General features: G+C 41.2%; 2 protein-coding genes and 1 pseudogene across 6 annotated transcripts; all 3 read left to right on the top strand.

The window, feature by feature from the left end:
* Positions 1-3,923: 3,923 nt before the first annotated feature.
* Positions 3,924-7,724, top strand: LOC311108002 (ras-related protein Rap-2c-like). Of its 4 annotated transcripts, none has more exons than XM_084150637.1 (4): positions 3,924-4,369; positions 4,767-5,100; positions 5,482-5,800; positions 6,567-7,724. In XM_084150637.1, the coding sequence occupies exons 2-3, from the start codon at positions 4,828-4,830 to the stop codon at positions 5,758-5,760; spliced, it is 552 nt and encodes a 183-aa protein (XP_084006763.1). In that variant the 5' UTR covers positions 3,924-4,369; positions 4,767-4,827; the 3' UTR covers positions 5,761-5,800; positions 6,567-7,724. The 4 variants fall into 4 exon arrangements, 3 of the variants coding, with proteins under 3 accessions (XP_084006763.1, XP_084006762.1, XP_084006764.1); XR_014610466.1 differs by adding an exon at positions 6,288-6,363 and having other exon boundaries at positions 3,925-5,100; XM_084150636.1 differs by having other exon boundaries at positions 3,925-4,522.
* Positions 7,725-11,665: 3,941 nt separating this feature from the next.
* On the top strand, positions 11,666-14,800 carry LOC311107553 (UDP-N-acetylglucosamine transferase subunit ALG13-like; the record flags this gene model as incomplete). The annotated part of the gene is made up of 4 exons (XM_084150060.1): positions 11,666-11,746; positions 14,178-14,340; positions 14,448-14,583; positions 14,734-14,800. 4 exons carry the CDS (start codon positions 11,666-11,668, stop codon positions 14,798-14,800), a joined length of 447 nt encoding a protein of 148 aa, XP_084006186.1.
* Positions 14,801-15,687: 887 nt separating this feature from the next.
* LOC311107536 (uncharacterized protein CXorf65 homolog) lies at positions 15,688-17,166 on the top strand (annotated as a pseudogene). Its single transcript has 4 exons — positions 15,688-15,913; positions 16,507-16,629; positions 16,761-16,829; positions 16,967-17,166. The product of its transcript is annotated as an uncharacterized protein CXorf65 homolog (transcript).
* Positions 17,167-24,426: the final 7,260 nt, after the last annotated feature.

Below are 24,426 nucleotides of genomic sequence, written 5' to 3'. Positions count from 1 at the left end.
ATCAGTTGGCAACCTCTGCTAAGTGGGAAATGTGGTTGGTGTTTAGAGAGAGCTGGGGTTTACACAGAAAAAAGGAACTCAAATCACACAGCCTCAGAGACAAAGAGACAATTCACAGAGAATTCCCCCTATATAATTCCACCTTTATTTCTCTCTAGGAGTGTTACCTCCAAACTACTGGGCATGGCGTTGGTGGCCATGTTAGTTATTAGTCTATAATCTGTCTCTCAACATTCACCTCCTGCTCTCCTGTGGGACATCTGATTTATGGTTCTGTGGCATTTGAAAATGGTGTCACGTATGAGACAAGCCCCTGACATTCTCACCTAACAACGTCCAGCTGGAGCAAGGCTGTCACTCGCTTATATGAAAGTGGGTGTGTGACCTTGACAGTTGACTCATACAAAAACGCGTGTGTACATACACACACACACACACACACACACACACACGCACACATACTCAACCGCGGTGTCGTGGGAGGTGTCACTCCACAGATAATGGCAAGGTGAGAGGTCAAATGTCTGTGAGGAGGCAGGGAGAGGTAAGAGGGAGTAGGGACAGAGCACTTTGGGTAATTGGTTATTGTCCCCAGGGATGGGGGGGACCGTCAGAGACATGACATCATACAGTCCCCCAGAGAGGGAGAGAGAGAGAGGGAGCATGGTATCAACACACACACACATATGCACGTGCAAGGACACGCGAACACACACACACACCGAGAAATAAAAAGAGAGAGAAAGGGAAGTGAAGGAAAGAAAAGAAGGAGTGTAAGGGTGATGGAGTGGAGAGGGCCAGAGGCTGAGGAGGATATCTCCCACAGTACACAGCTTAGGGTCTCTGTGGTTAATGGCTTCTGTGGGAGACAGAGGGAATTAGGGAGCAAGGGAGAGAGAGAGGGGGAGAACAGAGAGAGATAAACACATTAATGGTATGTTGCTCTTATTAATTACACAGCAGTAATAAAGTCTACCTCAGTAGCAGCTCTCCCCCAACTTACCTCTGGGGAATTACAGTGTGTGTGTGTGTGTGTGTGTGTGTGTGTGTGTGTGTGTGTGTGTGTGTGTGTGTGTGTGTGTGTGTGTGTGTGTGTGTGTGTGTGTGTGTGTGTGTGTGTGCGTGTGTGCGTGCGTGCGTGCGACCCAGCTGCTGTGTCAAGCTGCCCCTGCACTCCCCAAGGAAATCTGAGGAGAGACATAGGTCAATTCCCTCCATTTAATTTAAAGTCTATTCAGATAAATTAGGCTACTGAAATTCAATTAGTAAAGTGAATGTTTTTCATAGAACATTTACTGTATTTCGATTCATTCCCTAAAGCAAGAAATGTCACTGTTAAAACGAGAAACCTACACGGATTATATTGAATGAGCTGCGTGTCCTTTTTACTCCTTACTTGCCACTATTCGTCAGTCTCTCCATTTATCCTATCATAGGCAGGTCTCACCATCTAGTGGTGAAACTGAACAGTAACGCAGTAAACGAAGGTGTAATAATTGAAAAAGATTGCAATGCCAAAACAAGTCAATGGCGAATGGTAAGTAATCCTAATAAAACACTGCTTTAGCAATTTGAGCTCGGTACCGCATTGCCGTGGCCTCTCAAATGTTCTAACAATGCGGAGGGCTCTGTATAGCTCTGCATTGACATGATTTGTTGACAGTAGGTGAGGGAGGGAGGTCCTGTATAAACACAAACTCACTTCCTTGACAACTTCCTTCACAACAGCTCTGTGCTGCTGTGGAAGAAGTATGAATGCCCTGACTTCTGCAAAGGCCATATCCCCGCAAAAGGCGCTACATTGTCAATCTGACATCTGCATTGGCCGTGCAGCATTTTTGGTGATACAGCCTCTGCAGAAGTCATGGCATTCATACTTCTTGTGCTTCTAGGAGCCGCGCAGAGCTGTTGTGAAGGAAGTTGTAAAGGAAGTGAGTTTGTGTTTATACAGGACCTCCCGCCCTCACCTACGGTCAACCAATCATGTCAATGAGGAGCTATACAGAGCACTCTGAATTGTTAGAACATTTGCAGTACAAGCTCATTTTGGCCTCTGCATGACTCCAGTGGCTCCGCAATTGCGTCACACCATCCATATGGCGCCTCCGACCACATTTTTCGGATCAAGCATAAATTGGCTTTAAATGCTGCACGGCCGATGCAGACTGCAGATTGACCATGCAGTGCCTTCAACAGCCAATTTATGCTTCATTGAGAAAAATTATGTGCTTTGCTTCAGCTATCTAAATGTATTCTTCATGGCAGTGGACGAAGTTCAGTAGAAGTTGTGACTGCAGTAGGCCTAGTGGTGGAAATAGTTGTAGTGTGTGGTTAGTGAGTTAGGGGTGTATGATAGCAGAAGAACCCGTGAGTCTGGAGTTCCACATGCTGGCTGTCTTTGGAATAACATCAGGATCAGACGATAGTGGGAAATGCATTAGTAGCCCGAACAGCCGCTAGTGGTCACTGTTTACCTGTCTTTTGACTTACTTGTTATGCTCTTCCATTGCTTTGGAACCAATGGACACGATCCTAGAGGTTGTGGAGGGACTGGGTCGCTGTGGATTGGTCCAAGGCCTTTCCACTTTAAACAGAGGAGAGCTTTCTATAGGAGAGACTGAGTCAAGTCTCCCAACATTTACTAACAATTGAACAACTACTCAATCCAATGATCAAATGTTTCATATGAGGTGACAGTACAGAATGTCACCTTTTATTTTAGGGTATTTTCATACATATCTGATTTGCCGTTTAGAAATGAAAGCACTTTATATATCTAATCCCCCTATTTGAAGATGTCATAAGTATTTAGACACATTTCACTTATAGTGTATTAAAGTAGTCACACGTTTAGTATTTGGTCGCATATTTTTTGCACACAATGACTACATCAAGTTTGTGACTCTAGAAACTTGTTGGATGCATTTACAGCTTGTTTTGGTTGTGTTTCAGATTATGTTTTGTCCAATAGATGTTTGTGAACACTTCTTCATGAATGTGGATGCTACCATAATTATGGATAATCATGAATGAATCGTGAATGATGATGAGTGAGGAAGTTACAGAGGGACAGTATGCTCTGTAACTCTCTCACTCATCATTATTCATGATTCATTCATGATATTTCTTAATCATGGCATTATATGGATTGATTTAGAAGTGTTCAGAAACATCTTATCTACTCACTTAGAAAGAAAATTACTCCAGTCATTATTCACCATTCAGTTCCTATTGGGCAAAACATAACCCAAAATACATCCAAAACAAAATGCAAATACATCCAATGAGTTTTTAAGAGTCACACGCTTGATGTAGTCATTGCGTGCTAGGAATATGGGACCAAATACTAAACTTTTGACACCTTTGGTACACTATAACTATAAATGAAATTTGTCCAAATACTTATTACATCTTCAAATGGGGGGATTAGCTCTATAAAGTGCTTTAATTTCTAAACGGTAAATCAGATATGTATGAAAAAAAGAAGCCACAAGAATAGGAGGTCCAAAAAAGCAGACAAAACCACAAATTCACATCAGTGCTTTTGTTTGGAGTCTCCTATTTATCTTGCTATGGAAAAGCTGAAGCACACTTAAAACACACACAAAAATATGACAAATCAGACAAATTATTTCTTGCCTATAACATCATCTATAACATAGTTCCTGTAAATAGCTCAATTAATGTTCACACTTCGATTATCAGCCATTATAAAGATTAATGTATTATTAATTTCCATCCTCAGCGTGCAGTGAACTGAATCCTGTAAATTCCATTCTATGCAGTATATTTCTATGTGCAACGTTCTCTATGTTCTAACGTTGCGTCATACTGTCCCGCCTAAAGTTATAGTTGAACCAATGGGAATGCCAATAACTCTTCAAGGTGACCAATTACATTGTAGATTTCCCACCATGGTCCTTCCTTGACATATGGCCTGCATTTTGGACCATCATGTAGCGTTTCAATGTCCCTGCTGAGGACTTGAATATATTAGTATTTGCGCCAGCAAATTTGGTGCTCGTCATTTGATTAGATTTGGAAAGAAAATAAGAGCTGGTTACTTACTAGGTTCCACAGGACATTGCAGCCCATTGGTGGTCGCGAGGATGAGACAGTACCGATACTAGGGAGAGGCCGTGAGGACGAAATTAAGGAAGGGAGTGGGAGGTCTTTCCCTGTCTCATCCTAAACAGCAAGCAAGCAGTGTACTGTGGACTGCATTGGGCTGAAACTCAAACCCGAGGTTCTTAAACGCTATCTGGCTGCTAACGTGCAGCCTGCCCTTGATAAGGCCAGGGACCCGCAGTGGTGGAAGTGGCAGACGCTGGCATTGGGCTTTTGCGACACCGGTATGCTTTATGATGTGGTATGAACGAGCCACATTCACATGCTCTACAAAAATGGAGACAATACAAGTCATTATAATATTGTGCATCTTAACTAGCTAACCACCAACCCAGTTAATGCACAGTTTTGGGGCATATTACTGATAGGAGCAGCTGCCCATATTCGTGTCAAGGTAACATAGTTATGTTTACTGTCTGTGTAGGATTTGGCATAAGAAGGCTCCTTATCGCGAGCGAGCATGGAGGGGCGTTGTGGATTTAGCTAACTTTGCTTGCTAGCTCAGTGCAATACTTCTGCTTTTAACTAGATTTGAATTTGTTTTAACCAAATGCATACATGTTAACATTTTAACTGGGAGGTTGACTTGTGAGGGTTTACAGAGTTGTGTTTTCAAGGTTTACTTAATGTTGTCACAGGATATAGCAATCCAGCTAGCTAACGTTAGCTAAGTAACCCGGGTCAAGCTCGTGCACCCTAATGAAGGAGTACAAAGTGGTTGTGCTGGGAAGCGGCGGCGTCGGCAAATCCGCGCTGACTGTCCAGTTTGTCACGGGCACATTCATCGAGAAATATGACCCTACAATTGAGGACTTCTATCGGAAAGAGATCGAAGTGGACTCGTCGCCTTCGGTGCTGGAGATCCTTGACACGGCAGGGACAGAACAGTTCGCTTCCATGAGGGACCTGTACATCAAGAACGGCCAGGGTTTCATACTTGTCTACAGTCTCGTCAATCAACAGTCATTTCAGGTAAAGGGCCTTTATCTGGTGTTACCTGCCAACATGTCAAGGAGCTTTCAACCTCATGATAGAGTTGTAGCCATGTTTTAAATGGGCCTACTGAGCATTGCCTATTGTATTCATATAATTCTGAGTGCATCATTCCTAAGCCAATTGTTGACAGCCTAATCTCTACAATATAAATCCATAGACAACTCTTCATCCCCATAAGTCTGTGCTCTACACACTGAACGTTTTTTAAAGCTCAACAGGTTGGAAGAATGGCTTAAGGGCTGCTACTTAACCGATTGATATACATTGAAGGGCTAGGCAGCAATAATTGTTGCACAAACATTTCCCCACAGTTCCTGAGAATATCCTTATATCCATCATATCTAAATTCCTCCCCAGGACATCAGGCCGATGCGAGACCAGATAGTGCGGGTGAAGCGCTTTGAGAAGGTGCCACTGATCCTGGTGGGGAACAAGGTGGACCTGGAGTCTGAGAGGGAGGTGGCGGGTGCAGATGGTCGGACCCTGGCCCAAGAGTGGGGCTGTCCCTTCATCGAGACCTCGGCCAAGAGCAAGACCATGGTGGACGAGCTGTTTGCTGAGATCGTCCGTCAGATGAACTATGCCACGCTGCCAGAGAAACAGGAGCAGTGCTGCACGGCCTGTGTGGTGCAGTGAGGGAGTAGGGGACACTGTCCTCTCTATACCTCTTCCCCAGGTAAGAGACTAAAGCACTACACTTCACCCTCCACACACACATAGTAGTACAAAGAAGTGATAATGCACAATAGGCTTTTCACTGACAATGGGCAAGAATTCACAGATTGTGATAAGATGTATGGGCATGGATAGCAGGAGTGTAGAGTTCATAATGCGTGTGCTAAAATGTACGTGCGGAGGAAGGGAGATGAGAGGATTAGGGGTGGCACAAAGGGAACAAAATTACAGCTGTTAGAAAAAGCAGACAGAGGAGGGGGTTTGCTGCACAGACTGTTAAAACCATTGGTTTAGCCTGTTATCATTAGATCAGACAAAGAATGTGGCGTGAAGAACCCAACTGTCTGAGCAGTGAGCACAAGGGCGGAAAAGAAGAGCGAGAGAAGAAGCTGGCAGTGTAGAGACTAGAGATTTATGAGCCACAGATAGGACAGGTATCAGACAAGGAAAACGCAGCATCCTGAATATAAGTTGATGTTCCAAAACAGGAAGCAGATTTTCTGCACTGTGTGAGAACTACCCCCACCTTCCCCACACAAACAGCAGACACACATACACATCGAGGTATTGGTCGTTTTAACTGTGTTTCACAGTTTTCTATATTGATGAAATGCTAATTTCCTTAACTGTGTAAAGGTCTTAATTACTCAAATATGAATATCTTCATACAGTGTATCAACACCTAGTGGTGTCTTCAGTCTTTCCTTTACTCTGTCAGTTACTAAAACACAGTACTTTTTTTGTTCTCTATTGTCATTATTTGACAGGATCTCTCCCAACTCGTTCCTGCTTTGATGACCTATGACCCAGGAACCACTTCCGCTCAATCACATCTTTTGACCTCTCCAGCTGGCAGTGTTACCTACAGTACCAGAGAGCAGATTCTTGTCTGTTCATAATCCAATTAAAGGGAGTCTTGAGCCTGCCCAACCTTTGATATCTTGACTGTGGAACACATTCACCTGCAGACTCACTGGCCTTCATGGTGACCCGGCCCAGGGAAGACCCACTTTTCAATGTGTAGAGGATAACCATATGGGAATGAGGATGAAGTGTTGTCTATGGATTTCTATTTTCTAATTTGGGGTTGGGGAGCGCTGGGGCAATGAGCCGTGATCTGTTCAGGACCACAACGTCCCTTTTTGAAGCTGCTCAGTCATTATTTCCCCTAGTTTTACTCTGTACTTTTATCGGTTTATTAAATCTGGTATCTAATTTTAAAGTGATAACAGACATGCAGGTTGGGGCCACCCAGAATTTAATCAAACCGTGGTAAATATATGATTGCTGTGCTCTATAGGGCCTAAACTAGCTGTATGGTGGTCATAAAGCAGACCAGCCTTCAACTTTCTATTTTTCAACAGGCATGGTCAAGCCAGGTCCCCAAGCATGAGATGTTCACGTTGAGCACTATGCATGTTTGTTTTCTAATTACCGCTGTGTGGTTTGCTTTATATACAGGAGATACAGGTTCCTCTTAGTCATCATGCAAATGACTATTGTGTTACAACATGGTTTGATCAAATTCTGGCCAATCTAATCTAAACCACGTGTCAAACATGATCGACGGAGGGCAGAGTGTCTGCAGGTTTTTGCTCCTCCCTTGTACTTGATTGATGAATTAAGGTCAATGATTATTAAGGAACTCTACTCAACTGGTTGTCTAAGTCTTAATTGAAAGGAAAAACCTGCAGACACTAGGCCCTCTATGGAATGCGTTTGACCCCCCTGCCCTAAATGATCTAACTTACATTATATTACTTTTTTTTAAATTAAGTTAGCTTTTCTCATAACCTATTTATTAAAATCTCTAATTGCTTTGTTAGCCAATTATCAATGTTTTCTTTTATACTTGCTTTTGTGACTTTACAGTGTGTTGTTTTTGAAGATGAGAATTAACAGAGCCTTAAATGATTTCAGTCTTACATTGGTTTCTGTGTGGTTATTCAGTCTCTTACTTCCAACTCTTCAACATAATTACTGCCATCATGTAGTACAAATCTGATACCAAGATTGAGGAACACTGGCCAGAGGGGTATCCTAAGAAGCAAGCTAGATCTACTCAGGGTTTTCTAAAGCTAACCAGCTTCAGTTAGCCTCACATTCCAGCTCCGGCTTCATCCTAAAACGGTGGATGTAACTCTAGCAGGCTTGTAACTACATGTGCATGTCGCACGTGGTTAGTCGAACACCGAACTCTTCGTTGAGACAATGCTAAAACCTCAATCCATTGGGAAGTCTGTGACACATTTTCATTTGTGCTGAAATGAAAACGAAGGAAAAGTAATCTTGCAAATTCAGCAGGCATATATGGTGTGAAAAAGGCTTTTAGAAGTGCCATCTATATTTTATTACTTATCGTTAATGCCGTCTTTGGTCCTCTGTAGCTCAGCTGGTAGAGCACGGCGCTTGTAACGCCAAGGTAGTGGGTTCGATCCCCGGGACCACCCATACACAAAAATGTATGCACGCACGACTGTAAGTCGCTTTGGATAAAAGCGTCTGCTAAATGGCATATTATTATTATTATTATTATTATTTGGTGTGCATATCAATGCATAAGCACCTTTTTTACCACTCCTATCGATAAAATAATTGTATTTGTCATACAAAAGCTTTACTGTGCGTGAAGTTTCAAATACATTCTGTTATTACTAAATAACGGGATAGGTATTTTAACATTTTACTTGTTTTAATACTGTTCAATTGCGTCAATTCAAATCTGGTATTGGAACAAAAAGAGGTCAACAGGACTTCTAAAATAGACTAGTATTTTAATTAATGCAAAACACTTCAATGGTAAATATGATGTTCGTATATACGGGTCCACTGAAATACCATGCAGGGCAGACAGAGAACTGGTCCATTGTTATAAGTTCTTCTTTAAATACTCTGACAGAGATAGGCCAGCAGGGAGCGGGAACTATCAGAGTAGAGACTGAGCGTGGTTTAGACTTACTCAGCCTATCGTTGGCGCACAGGCTGGTCCCAGCCCCTTGGCGCTTCACTGTTGCCAGGTGTTTAGTTGTTTTGCAACTTGTCCAGAGAGTCAGCAACCTCAGACATCTTTGTAGCAGAACACTATGTCCTTGAGCGGTCTAACAAAGAGGCAGTGTGAGTCACAAGCCTTATCTCACCCTACTCCCTAACAGCTCCTCACATGAATCACAGCTTGTTAGGTTAAACAATTTATATCAGTACAGTACAAACCTTTTATGTTTAATCATTAATGCTTTCTTATTAAGCTAATAGCACATCTAAAATATAAGAGAATAATTTCCCACAATACACAAACATTTGATTAGTAAAATACTGAATCAGTCTTCTTTCTCAAATGAAGGCGATGACGCAATCTTTGCGAAAGGGAGGGCATCTGATTTAATTGATCCTCAGCTTATGGCGCAGACAATTCATTCAGGATAAATTGACTTGTTAATTAGTTCTGAAGGATTTCTTGCCATAGAAATGTACCTGACTAAAAGGTACATTCGCATGACTGGGTATCCCGAGTTGAACTCAGTTGACCAAAGTTACCTCGCTAACTTATCAAACCTGGTATGTAGGATACCCCTCTGATCATGTGGTCACAAGTTTGGTGTCCTGAATCAACATTGGCAAGCAAATGCTCATACATTTCTGTTTTAGACTGTTACATTATTACAGCTGATGTGATATACATGTTTCCTACTTCACATCAAATTTAAATAACTTGAGGCAGTGTGCTGTACCTCCTACTACACTGCACATAACGAGAACTGACGCTTATTCAGGTGGTTGACCCCTTGTACATACAGTAGCTGCGGGAAGTAAAGTAGTTTGGGGTGGGGGTGTTGCAGCATTTTTTTGCTTGTTGCATGTGCTACAGACGGCTATATCGGCCCGCTAATACAGGACTAGTAAAGGCCCAGTGCACTATTTTTGTGAAAAAATATTCTTAACAAATATATATATTTTGTAATATTCTGATTATTCAGGGGGTGCTGCTGCACCCCTTCTTCCTGTGGCTATGTCCTTGTATTTTTATTTTTGTACTGTCTATGCACACTTGCAGGGTCCTACACACCCATGCACACTACTAAGCTAACATATGGAATTGTTTTAAGATGGTCATACCAAGGATAATTCAGTTGATTTGGAATTTTAGGACCCCTTTAGGTGTAAAAAAATATAGAATAAAAGAATTTGATGAAACATTGAATTTGTCCTTACTGCCCATAGAAACGCGTTGAATAACAGATTCATACATAGAAAAACAGATAAAAAATAAGTCGGAAAAATACATCATTTTTTAAACATTTAGCAGACGCTCTTATCCAGAGCGACTTACAGTTAGTGAATACATTTTTTTTTTTATACTGGCCCCCCGTGGGAATCTAACCCACAACCCTGGCGTTGCAAACACCATGCTCTATCAACTGAGCTACATCCCTGCCGGCCATTCTCTCCCCTACCCTGGACGACGCTGGGCCAATTGTGCGCCGACAATGAGTCTCCCTGTCGCGGCCGGCTGCGACAGAGCCTGGATTCGAACCAGGATCTCTAGTGGCACAGTTAGCACTGCGATGCAGTGCCTTAGACCACTGCGCCACTCAGGAGTACATCAAAAGGACGTTTGTTTTAAAGTGTCTGTCCTATATCTTAGAGATATAAGAAAGATCAGGAAATTACCCTCTCTTTTTTTTTTTACCCATATTTAACCCCTTTTTGGGCATTAAACTACTTCCATATATAGGGTTTAAACTGGTACAGGGCTACCTTCAAAAGAGTCTTGTGAGGCTTGTGGGTGTCCGAGAGCAAGTAGGCCAAACTGTTCGGATGCTGCAGACGTTTTCATGAGAAGACCGAATTTTGGGATGTCTCATGGTCTGAAAAACACTGCTGCTTAAACAGACACATTTTAATGGGAATGTTTTATTATGCTAATTAGATTTCGGGTGGTCGCGGACATCGACTCTAGGGAGATATTTACCATCCATTAACCATGTTCTTCTTATTTCTTTTCCCGTGTGTTTTTGTTCTACCTTATGTTATTTATAGTATTACATTGTTATTGATTACTACATCGTTGGGTTTAGAGCTTTCAAGAAAGGCATTTCACTGTACTTGTGCACGTGACATTAAAATTAGAAACTTGGTTTAATATTCAGATGAATCAACTCAAGTGGCCTTAAGGCGTAGTCCCCTGTAGCTCAGTTGGGAGAGCATGGCGCTTGCAACGAAAGGGTTGTGGGTTCGTTTCCACACGGGGGGGCAGTATGAAAATGTATGCACTCACTAACTGTAAGTCGCTCTGGATAAGAGCGTCTGCTAAATGACTAAAATGTAATGTAAAAATGGTTGGGCCATTTTGGCTGAGACAAGGCTACTTACTTTTACTTTGCTCAATATTCAGATAGAATATGGTGTAGAACAGATATGATTTTCTATCATGTAGAAAGAATAGTGTCAGCTCTATATAATATACTGTATTTCTATTTGCAACGTTATGTGTGTCACACAATTAGCCACAAGGGGGCAGCATTCCCTTATTTGAAAGCAGATGTTCGTCAAAGTAGATTCTTGTGCTTTTGAGGTGTCAAACCGATTGAAGTATTTTCACATCACGAGTGGAGTTTTCTAAATGGTCAGAGGGATACTACCACTGTTTCAACAGTAGATCAATAATACCACACTTCTTATTTGGGGGAAAAAAATTCGAGACTGTAGGTAAATCTCCAAACCTTTAGGTGGCAGAGTGATGTATTCTTTTGCGTAAATTAAAAATACGAACGTGACTTCTGGCTATTGACAGATATAAACAAACACACAATCGATATCTTTACTGTAACATTAGTTACATTTGATAACATTAGTTACATGAGTAACCATGAAGAGGGTATTTGTAACTGTAGGAACAACGAGCTTTGATGACCTAATTGAACGTGTTATGTCCCCTGAAGCTGTCCAAGTGAGTATGATCTGTGAAAATGGCTACATAAGCTAGCCCATTCAAATAGAAGGTAAATGTTATTTAAGCAATACGGCCCGAGGTGGTGTGGTATATGGCCAATATACTACAGCTAAGGGCTTCTCTTATGCACAACGCAACCTGGAGTGCCAGGATACAGCCCTTAACCATGGTATATTGGCAATATACCACAAACATATATATTATATACTGTCTATTTAGGAAGCTGCCTGAGGGGACTTTCACAGACACTGCCCTAATCAGTGGTGGAAAAAGTACCCAATTGTCATACTTGAGTAAAAGTAAAGATACTTTAATAGAAAATGGCGTAAGTAAAAGTGAAAGTCTAAAAGTATTTGGTGTACATATACTTAAGTATCAAAAGTAAATGTAATTGCAAAAATATACTTAAGTATCAAAATTAAAAGTAGAAATCATTTCAAATTGCTTATATTTAGAAAACCAGACGGCACAATTTGTATTTATTTTTAAGAATAGCCAGGGGCACACTCCAACACTCAGACATAATTTACAAACGAAGCATTTGTGTTTAATGAGTCCGACCAGATCAGAGGCAGTAGGGATGACCAGGGATGTTCTCTTGATAAGTGCGTGAATTTGACAATTTTCCTGTCCTGCTAAGTATTCCAAATGTAACGAGTACTTTTGGGTGTCAGGGAAAATGTATGGAGTAAAAAGTACATTATTTTCTTTAGGAATGTAGTGAAGTAAATTTAGTTAATCATATCAGTAATGTTAGTTCATTATATCAGAGCTGTAGCTCCGTCCACCGGTGAAGTGGAGCAGAGCATGCTGGCCCGCCTGGCCGATCTCCAGTTTAGAGAAGATCAGCTCGAGAGAAGTCAAGTGAGAGAAAGTTCTAGCCATCCTTGTGTTTTCCCAACAGTTAGCTTTCATTGTGTTAGCCAAGGCCAGTGTGCGGCCTTGTTGATATGTAAGTACATATTTCATATCTTTCAGGTGTTTATGTCTGAAGATACACTCTTACGATCATTTCATATTTATGGTTATGCTAATTAGTAGTTTCTACTGCGAGCTAGCTATTGTGAGCTGGCTAGCTCTGGTTTGGTTGTCATATCATTTCAGACATTTAACCCTGAATTTGTAGAGGATAATGTCCCCCAGTGCGTTGTTTATATGCCCTGTAATTGTATAGGTGTATGGTACATCATTATATGGGTATTACATTGTAGTTCACTGTTTAGAGGTATTCAAGTTCATTGTGCAGTTGTAGCCTTGTACTGAAGATGATGGCGCTATGCCTTGTAGTACAAGTGCGGCTGCACCCCTTTGATCTCAATTAGTGCAGTCACAGTCACGTTGAATTGCGCTGTATGGTCCTGTATAGCATTAAAGTTATCATAGTCATGTTATAGCCATACATATTGTTTGTAAGAGATGTGAATTGGAGATTGTATTCTGTCATTCACTATTGTATCTTTATTTCTCTCTTTACTTGCAGACCACACACACACACTTTGGTTGAAGCAAGTTGCCAGACCACTAAGTGCCTTAGCCCATCCATACAACATACACTGTGTTGTGCTGTTCCGTGCCTGTGCATATTCAGCGTTATTAAACAACTGGAATCTTACCTGTCTGTCATCTGTGGCCTTACCAGCACACGGGAGCGAACACATCAAGTAAAACCTAACCTAAAGAATATACAGTCCACCAAGTCCTCACTTACAGTAAAAGTAAAAGTTGTAAAAAATATATAAATAGTAAAGTAAAGGACAGATACCCCAAAAAACGACTTAAGTAGTACTTTAAAGTATTTTTACTTAAGTACTTTACACCACTGGCCCTAATGCTCTGACTAAACACAAATACGCTTCGCACGCGATACAGTTTAGGAAACAATTGGAATTTAACTTTCATATAAGCGAGAAATACTTGTTCAAATGCAAAATATACTTACTGTAAGCAGTTTAAGAAAGTTGCACCCGGTTGTATTTTGAGAAACACAGGAAATGTGGGATGGAATGGTCCAGTGGAAATGCGAGTGCAAAGTGAGATGATGCGTTTTAGCCGAGGCGGCGTGTGAAAACAGCCGGATGCAAGTAAGTGTATCTTTTGTATTTGAAAAATGATTTATTGCTTATATGAAAGTTAAGTTCCAAAGGTTTCCAAAACTGTATCGCAAGTTAGGCGTATTTGCGTTTAGACAGAGCGTTGGGATTAAACAGAGCATCGGGATTGTAGTTCACTAGGGAGCCAGCTGTGATCAGTACCAGCAGCTGAGAACCCAAGGGGGGGCCGGCTGTAAACTAGGTAAACCTAACTTGGGTTCATGAGAGCTAGCTAGCTAGCTAGCTGGCCTCAAAAACTAGACAAGGATAAGTTGTGTAGATGTGCCATACCCTCGTATTGTTCTATTTATAGTAACGTTTCTTTATCTTTCTTGAAGTTGTTGAAAGCCCGCGCCTATCAACATTTGTTCCTGCAGGTCGGACGAAGCTCCATCCTCCCAGATTCAGACAGCGGTCACAAGATCACGTTAGAGGCCTTTAAATTCAAGGATTCCATCGCTGAAGATATCAAATGTGCCGACCTGGTTATCAGCCATGCTGGTGTGTACAATGGCCGAATAAATAAAAAAACGAAACTACCAAACCGTTGTGCTGGTCTTTAATGTTGATAATTGATAATAATGAAATGCCTTGTCTTGTATTCTCAGGGGCAGTTAGTTGTCTGGAGACCCTTGGTGCAGGCAAACCACTGCTAGTGGTGGTCAATGACAAATGTATGGACAATCACCAGCTAGAGCTGGCCAAACAGCTACACCAAGACTCACACCTACTGTACTGTACAGTGTAAATCCTCATGTCCAACTTAATCATGAGGACTCACACTTTGTCAATCTGACATATTGTACATTTCTGCTAATAAAGTCCCAGAGTTGTCAAAGTGATTCAAATTCATTGGGTCAACTTACAAATCCCCTTTTGTCTCAAATTTCACAGCAATCTCACTGAGACCTTGAGGACGATGAACCTTTCTGTTCTCTCACTAATCGGGACAACCAAATAATTTTGCCAATTTCCTGGACAAGTCCCTTGGTGTTCAATGATTCCAGCGGAGGGCAGTATCTTAGGTCAACTCAGTGTTCTTTTATGGGCTCTGGAGATGTTTGCACTCTGAAACTCTCCTCATCTTTGAGATGAACTGGCGTTGGGGATGGACAGAGGGAAGCCTGGGCCACATGTGCCCGGCTTCTAGGTTTCCTACCAGCATGCAGAGCAAACACCAGAATGCAACATCAGGCTGCGCAAGACTTTAAGATTAAGAGTCTGTTGAAAGGTCATTTCTGGCCATGTTCTATTTCAGCCAGTTTAAGACAGGCTGATTAGGTATTAGATGCTGACTTTTTAATGGTGGATGGGGTATATTTTCAACTCGAAATGATAGACACTCACGGATGTAGATACAGTATATTGTAAATCTCATTCTGATGATTTGTTATGAACAGAACAACTTATGTATACTTTGAGATATTAAATAGGTTTTATAAGAGTTTTGGTGTGCTGTTCATATTTGCTGTTGTCTCGATTATACTGTTGTTGTGTTGTCTGGAAGTGTAATTCAGCTTCTCCTTCACTCCTCATGACACTGGTTAGCACACTGTAATAAAGCTGACATAGGCAGGAGTGGGGTTGCACTCTGACATGAAAACAAACAACACATCCTGTTCAGATGGAGATTAAGACAGATGGAGAAAGCAGTCTCCAAAATCAAAGAATCAAAGTTGTGAAGCCAACAAGAGAAGAAGAGAACACTCCTGTGAAATCACAATTAATATTATGACTTCATAACCATGTATCCAATGATTCCAATCCATGGAACCTTTATCAAAAAGTTTTCACCACTTTAGGCTTCTCATTATCGCAAGGGACTCCGGTTCCTCAGCTTCCTGAGTGATGTTCATCTGTATTAAACACGGAGGTAAGACCAAAGTCATAAAATGCATTCCACTAGTTTCACATTTTGATGTTTGCAATGTTAGAAACTGTATTTCAGGCAATTTCTTTATTTTCATTCTATCTCCTCCCTTTGCAGACAATGAGCAGTTTCTGGCCAACACCAACTGCTCTGTGGTTCTCCTGCTGCAGTACATGAGAGTTAAGATGGGCCTGCCGGAGACAGGTGGGAGTTCGGAGGGGGGGAGGGGGGGTCATCAGGGAGGGTGGGATGGAGGGCCTTAATGATGATGACAGCTTCCTGATTGAAATGCTGCTGTGCCGATGGTCCCTAATGCCATTGCTCTTACAGGCTAAGGGGGTCTTGAGTCTATCCTAAGTTTAGTGTCACTGCTGTAACTAAGGCAGGGAATGTGGAGGGAGAGTGCTGATGTGAGTGTCAGGGACAGAGACATGCGTGTGGGGGTTCACCGGAGGCTGGTGTTAAATATTTCACACTGCTCAACTCGAAGGGTGTCTGCTTACACCTGCTGGGTCCTGCCACACTTACCACTGTGTTGTCGCTAGGCCCAGAGCAAGCCTCCTCGACTAATGAAACTATCATTACCACTCTCATTAGCACAGAGTCTAATGGGGCTTGCTGATGAGTGGGTGTGGCTACCGCAAGGCTATCAGTAGTAAATCCTGCCCTCTGGCCCTCCCCCTCATCAGCCACCTTTATGTTATGTTAGATATTCAACCAGTTTTGTCTCTTTCTCTACATACGGATAGATTTGTCTTAAATGTGTGTGTGTGCGTGTGCGTGTGCACGTGTTTCAGAGCTGGTGGATCTGTGTGATGACCGTGGGGCTCTGAAGCTTCTCTTTCTGTCCCAGCAGCCTCAGGAGTGTGCCAGCCGACTACTTCCTCCCCGCTGCTCCCTCACATTCTGCAATGTTAATCGTGAGTTCTAAACATAATAGAAGTAGAACCAATAGAGTGGACAAGGCCTCTATGAAACTATTCATAATAGCCAAAAAGGAGTTTCTATACATGGCTCTTCTTTGATTTGAAGTATATGTTTATCTTATCAGGAAATCCAAAGGATGGTGCCTATGTTTCCATTACCCCCTTAGTGGTCAACCCAGACCCTGCACTTCTAGGTAACAATACACTCTGCTTGTTAATTATGTGTGTGCATTCACTTAAAGTAGTTCATGTGTGTATTCTGGAGGATTTTTTTGTTTACCCTCTGTCTTAGCGTGTGTACATATGTTGTTCCTGTTTGTATGTGTATCAGAGACCATACAGACTCAGACTGACAGCCTGGAGAGGGCTCGTCTCAGACAGCTCCACTCTCAGGAGGACCGCAGAGCCACAGAGGCGCCCTCTCAGACCCAACCCACACAGACTAAGGGCCGGGGCCGTGCCGTACATATGGACACCCCTGATGACGAAGCCTCCAATCGCCGGACTGGAGGCAGGAGGAGCAGGAACTGAGAGAACCTATCCATTTTATAATCATTTATGTGCATATAAATGTGGAAATATAATAAAGTGGACCCTGAGTCTATCTAAGTCTATGCTAGCCAATGGTCATTAGGGTTGAATAATACGGTCATCACGAAAACAGCATGTGGGAGTTTCTGAAAAATCGAATCCTTCTTGGAACTCTTGATCAACATGACAATCCTGGGATTATTGTGTGACCACAATCAAAACAAACCAGAGCCTGTAATACCTTGGATTGTATAGGGTACATTTCTGGGTTTGAAATTAAAGCTGACAGTCTGCACTTTAACCTCATAGTCATTATATCATTTAAAAGACAAAGTGCTGTAGTACAGAGCCAAAACAACAACAAAAATAGTCACTGCCCCAATACTTTTGGCGCTGCCTGTATTTTAAATAGCTTATGACTATAGATCTAAATAGAAATCTCTTATCCAATTGTTACACTCCCATGTCTAATACACTTTATGCTCTGAAAGGAAGAGAGTTTTAGATGATGTCACCTTCTGCTTCTGTGATTGGTGGGTATGAATACCTGTTTGTTACCAAGCTTTACCAGTTGGGAAAATTGGATGGAAATGACTGAATTGGAATGAGTATATTTAGAAAGGGTGTGAAATCGTGACTGAAGCTCTGACATCAGTGTTTATTTTCCAAGAGTAAGAGTTTTGTTATGTGTCTTTGAATCTTGCTTTGCTCAACAGGTGTTGAGGTGTTGTTGCAATAATTATGTGTCTTGCAATATGTTCAACATGCAGTTTAATTTTTGAGGCTTTATCAGAATTTCATTTATCTTGAAATGAATTTCCCTTGACCAGTGAGTGAACTTAAATTAGGGGTGGTATGTTGGTGTTAGCTGCCTGAGGGACTGACTGAGCGGTGTGACAGTGTGCCATTCTCTCCTCTAAAGGTTTATTTAGCCACCTCTGGTGGGTGGCTTGGCACTTTGAAACAGGAAGTCGTGGGTGAAATGTCAGCAGGTGGTTCCTCCCAGTGTTTGTGGTTTACCATCTTCTAAATTATTTACAGGCCTGGATCAGATGGTTTTCATAACAGATAACTTCCCTTCCTAGAATCACTGGGTTATTTTCTTAATGTACAGTACCAGTCAAAAGTTTGGACAGACATACTCATTCAAGGGTTTTTCTTTATTTTTACTACTTTCTACATTGTAGAATAATAGTGAAGACATCAAAACGATGAAATAACACATATGGAATCATGTAGTAACCAACAAAGTGTTAAACAAATCAATATATATTTTACATTTGAAATTCTTCAAATAGCCACCCTTTGCCTTGATGACAGCTTTGCACACTCTTAGTATTCTCTCAACCAGCTTCACCTGGAATGCTTTTCCAACAGTCTTGAAGGAGTTCCCACATATGCTGAGCACTTGTTGGCTGCTTTTCCTTCACTCTGCCGTCCGACTCATCCCAAACCATCTCAACTGGGTTGAGGTCGGGGGATTGTGGAGGCCAGGTCATCTGATGCAGTACTCCATCACTCTCCTTCTTGGTAAAATAGCCCTTACACAGCCTGGAGGTGTGTTCGGTCATTGTCCTGTTGAAAAACAAATGATAGTCCCACTAAGCACAATACAGATGGGATGGCGTATCGCTGCAGAATGCTGTGGTAGCCATGCTGGTTAAGTGTGCCTTGAATTCTAAATAAATCACAGGCAGTGTCACCAGCAAAGCACCCCCACATCATAACACCTCCTCCTCCATGCTTTACGGTGGGAACTACACATGCGGAGATCATCCGTTCACCCACACCACGTCTCACAAAGACACAGCGGTTGGAACCAAAAATCTCCAATTTGGACTCCAGACCAAAGGACACATTTCCACTGGTCTAATGTCCATTGCTCGTGTTTCTTGGCCCAAGCAGCTCTCTTCTTCTTATTGGTGTCCTTTAGTAGTGGTTTCTTTGCAGCAATTCGACAATGAAGGCCTGATTCACACAGTCCCCTCTGAACAGTTGATGTTGAGATGTGTTTGTGACTTGAACTCTGTGAAGCATTTATTTGGGCTGCAATTTCTGAGGCTGGTAACTCTAATGAACTTATCCTCTGCAGCAGAGGTACCTCTGGGTCTTCCATTCCTGTTGCGGTCTTCATGAGAGCGCTTGATGGTTTTTGCGACTGCACTTGAAGAAACTTTCAGTTCTTTAAATGTTCTGTATTGACTGACTTTCATGTCTTAAAGTAATGATGGACTGTCGTTTCTCTTTGCTTATTTGAGCTGTTCTTGCCATAATATGGTCTTGGTCTTTTACCAAATAGGGCTATCTTTTGTATACCCCCCCTACCTTGTCACAACACAATGCATCAAGAAGCAAAGAAATTCCACAAATTAACTTTTAACAAGGCACACCTGTTAATTGAAATGCATTCCAGGTGACTACCTCATGAAGCCGGTTGAGAGAATGCCAAGCGTGTGCAAAGCTGTCATCAAGGCAAAGGGTGGCTATTTGAAGAATCAAAAATCAAAAATATATTTTGATTTGTTGAACACTTTTTTGGTTACTACATATGTGTTATTTCATAGTTTTGATGTCTTCGCTATTATTTTACAATGTAAAAATAAAGAAAAACCCTTGAATGAGTAGGTGTGTCCAAACTTTTGACTGTTAGCGTATGTCTGTGGAAGGCCCAATAACGTTTGAGGAACAAAGGCCTTTGGGATTTTGTGTAGAAGTGCCATTTTAAGTTTAGTTTTCATTGTCTTACCTCTTTCTCAACTGGTTTATTCCCCAAACTGAAACAAGTACTGTACTTCTTCGGTTCTTTCCAAAGTGATTACCTCAAGAAAAAGAAGAAGGATGCATGTTAGAAGTATTTGAATAGGGCCACTGTGTCAGGCCATGCAGCTGTGACTTGCAGATGGCCTAACCACTTGCTGAATACTGTGGAAAAATAGGGAAGAAAGAGAAACAGCTGAGCTGTTCTTGTAAAAGGTTACATTGAGAATCTAGACATCATTTAGAAAGTGGTTTGTAATATAAACAATCCATTTTACATGCCATTATCTGATTCGGAATGCTTGCTGTGTGATTCTTCTCTTTGATTGAGATTTGATTTACCCAATCTCTAGAACATCTACACTGTAAATACAAGAGCAAGCAATATACACTGAGTGTAAAAAACATTGGGAACACCTTCCAAATATTGAGTTGCACCCCCTTTTGCCCTCAGAACAGCCTCAATTAATCGGGGCATGGACTCTACAAGATGTCAAAAGCGTTCCACAGGGATGGTGGCCCATGTTGACTCCAAAGCATCCCACAGTTGTGTCAAGTTGGCAGGCTGTCCTTTGGGTGTTGGACCATTCTTGATACACACAGGAAACTTTTGAGCATGAAATCGTTGTAGTTCTTGACACACTCAAACCGGTGTGCCTGGCACCTACTACCATACTCCATTCAAAGGCACTAAATATTTTGTCTTGCCCATTCACCCTCTGAATGGCACACATACACAATCCATGTCTCAATTGTCTCAAGGCTTAAACATCCTTATTTAACCTGTCTCCTCCCCTTCATCTACACGGATTTGAAGTGGATTTAACAAGTGACATCAATAAGGGATCATAGCTTTCACCTGGATTCACCTGGTCAGTCTGTCATGGAAAGAGCAGGTATTCTTAATGTTTTGTACACTCAGTGTATACGCTATTTCTCTTTTTATCCAGCAAATATCCATTCTTGCTGTAGTAAATCCGAACATTGTTTATGAAATCATGATTTAGCATGCCATGTAATACTTACATCACTTCATGAATTTAGGAGATGGGTTAATGGGGTTATTAACTATGACAATACGTTTTATAAGTCTGTGCCCTTTGCTGTAAAACAGCTTGATCAGGTTCCTATCAGATTCGTTGAGACCAAATGACAGCTTTATGCAGCCCTTTCACATCATAATAAGAAACTGAAGTTTTATATTTAGACTTGACCTCTCATGGAATGTTCTAACATCTAATTTTTCACCTATGAAATTGCCCCTCCAGTTCAATTGTGGAAAGGTTGCGCTCTATTCTGATTATTTAGATTAGAGTTATCTGGTTCAGACGGGTCATGCGTGTCTGCCTAAATGGCTATCACATGATGTTTTTGTGGACATAACTGTGTGTTAATCTAATAGGTATTCAGGAGTTAGAATCTAGCAGCTCAGCTTTTCTCCTCTCTAGTTTCTCCAACCATAACAACTATTACATCTAGCACATTCAAAGGATATTCAAACATTTCAAAGTAAAGTCATATAAAATATGTCATGGTATTTACATGTGCGAGGTGAAAGTAGTCATATGAAATATGTCATGGTATTTACATGTGCGAGGTAAAAGTAGTCATATGAAATATGTCATGGTATTTACATGTGCGAGGTAAAAGTAGTCATATGAAATATGTCATGGTATTTACATGTGCGAGGTAAAAGTAGTCATATGAAATATGTCATGGTATTTACATGTGCGAGGTAAAAGTAGTCATATGAAATATGTCATGGTATTTACATGTGCGAGGTAAAAGTAGTCATATGAAATATGTCATGGTATTTACATGTGCGAGGTAAAAGTAGTCATATGAAATATGTCATGGTATTTACATGTGCGAGGTAAAAGTAGTCATATGAAATATGTCATGGTATTTACATGTGCGAGGTGAAATAAATATTTCAGGCTGGTGCAATTTCAGTGACATATTTCTAGCTATATTATATACTATATATTATATTTCAGCTCTAAGGGGTGTGCTAACAAGGCTGACTTGTCATTGCTCTGAGCTTGTTTTGTGTGCCTGGATGTGTTTTTACCAGCTGTAGAATGAGAATGCTTGTACACCAGTCCCCTCTCCCAGTGGAACTGGGGCCACAATGATCGTGAGCTGTCATCATTAATGGGGGTGAATATTGGGTACTATCTCCCTTTCGCCATTCACTGGTAGTTGATTGACTCCCTGAACAGATGACTCAGTCCATGGCAATAACTCCTGATATTATAGACCCATATGAGGCCCAAGATCTTAGTCAACTTCATGTTCTAGAAAAACAAGCGGACGCTGATGATATTGATATCTGTTCCCTCAATGAATATTCAGCTACTTCACCCTCAGATGGGGATGAGAGAATGAATATTGACCTTAATGTAACAGCTAATGAACAAAGTTAAACAGAGGTCCAGTGAAATGCGGTAGCCTCATCCTTCCAGAACATAAACCAAACAAAGAGCTAACTACCATTTCTAATGACTGTTTGTTGCAGTGACATACTTGGAAAATATTCAGACCTTGGATGTTCCCTTGAAGTAAACGGTCGCCTTTCACACTCACACTCCCTGTAGGTCTCTCACCTCACCTCTCTTCTCTACCTCAGCTTTGTTGCTTATGACGTATTGCTCCTGAGGGAGGCCAAGAGTGTGAGAAGCTACTTTTGGCAATGAAACAAACCACATGTAAAATCTTTAGATAGAATTACATTTACATAAATCAGAGTTTATTCGTTTTATGCACAGGATACAGCAGGGTGTAAAAGGTACAATGAAATGCTACAATGATGTACTTGCAAGATCTTCTTTCAACATTGCATTAACAAAAAAAATACTCAATAACCACCTTTTTGCTGTTGATAAAAATAGTATTTTAAAAAATAGTATTTTATCAACAGCAAATGCTACAGAAGGTAGTGAATTAGGAGGGAATGTGTATGTCTTGTGGGAGCAAAAACATTGTAAATCTAGCAGGACATATTCGATTGTTGCCCAGATTACTGTTTAGGACAAAAGCACTATTCATTCAATTTATTTTTATTTATTTTATTTATCCTTTATTTAACTAGGCAAGTCAGTTAAGAACAAATTCTTATTTACAATGACGGCCTACACCGGCCAAACCTGGACGACGCTGGGCCAATTGTGCGCCGCCCTATGGGACTCCCAATCACGGCCGGTTGTGATACAGCCTGGAATCAAACCAGGGGGTCTGTAGTGACGCCTCAAGCACTGAGATGCATTGCCTTAGACCGCTGCGCCACTTGGGAGCCAAGACCTGTGTGTGGACTGAGTTAGTCCAAGCTTAAAGCAACAAGGGGGCAGAAGGTCAATAAAATAATCTTTTGAACACAATAGTCATTAGTTGATATCACATGTTTGGGGAGAGAGCAATGATACTTGTTTATTTCCAGACCACAGTAGCAGGGAACCATGGGATGGCTGTGATTTAACCTGGCATTTACAGACGGGGCCCACCCACTTCTTGGCCAAGTTGGAGAGGCAGGGGGAAAAAGGGTTATATTTTTCACAAGTCTGTATTAGCTCTGTGGCTCTGATGACATATGCCAGAATATTGGTCCTCTCTCTCAAATGTGTTTATTTGAACAGTAAATATACATAGATTTTTTTACACAACAACTACTTTATACTAGGCCTCACATTCAGTTATATGGATTGAGGACATTGCTGCAGTAGAATCTTGATCTAGTTTGACAAAGATTGGCTCTCTTTAAGGGACTGATAACATTTATTGTCCAACCAAAATAGTATAATCCCAGTGGTGCTCTGAGATATTGGTTTTCTCCAGGTTGGAGAGCACGTCAGGCTCTGAGACAAACTTACTAAATACAGACAGGCAAGAGCACTCCTCAGCTAGAGTCCCCCCTGGGGCCCTGCTGACTGCTATGAAAGGGCGAGATTTTATGTAATAATTTAATATCAATAAATAAATAAAATAAAATACCACCCATTAACCTATTAGAAGTTGAAGCAACAATCTCAGATGTGTGTTTTATTACTGCTTTTTAACCACTTTTGTGTTGTTAAGGGTTATCTGTATATAATGAATTAGTTACCTCTCTAGATGGCTGGCTGGTCAAAAATATATAGCTCAGTGGGTCAAACATGCCTGGACATGCCCTTACAGACTTGACTTGTTGTTTTACCAAAGTGAAACAAGTCCCAAGCCAAACATGTAAGGATGAAGATATGAATAACTATACAGGTGAAGAAGAAAGATGTTTCAGCTTACACTTCTCTGAGCCCATTCCATTTTAATTTTGTAATAATAGCCATCCCACAGGGCACAAACTGGCTGAATCAACATTGTTTCAACATAATTTGTCAACGTATTGTGACGTGGAATCTACATGGAAAATACATTAGATTTGAAAAAAAGTAATCAACTGTTGTTTTAAGGGTGACATTTCAACCACAGGATTATGTCATCATGGTAACCAAATTTCAACATAGACAAACG

The sequence above is a fragment of the Coregonus lavaretus genome (assembly GCF_964263955.1).
Source record: "Coregonus lavaretus genome assembly, chromosome: 32".
Taxonomy (NCBI): Eukaryota; Metazoa; Chordata; class Actinopteri; order Salmoniformes; family Salmonidae; genus Coregonus; species Coregonus lavaretus.
Note: the sequence above shows the minus strand (reverse complement) of the source record. Positions and strands in the feature narration are given on the sequence as shown.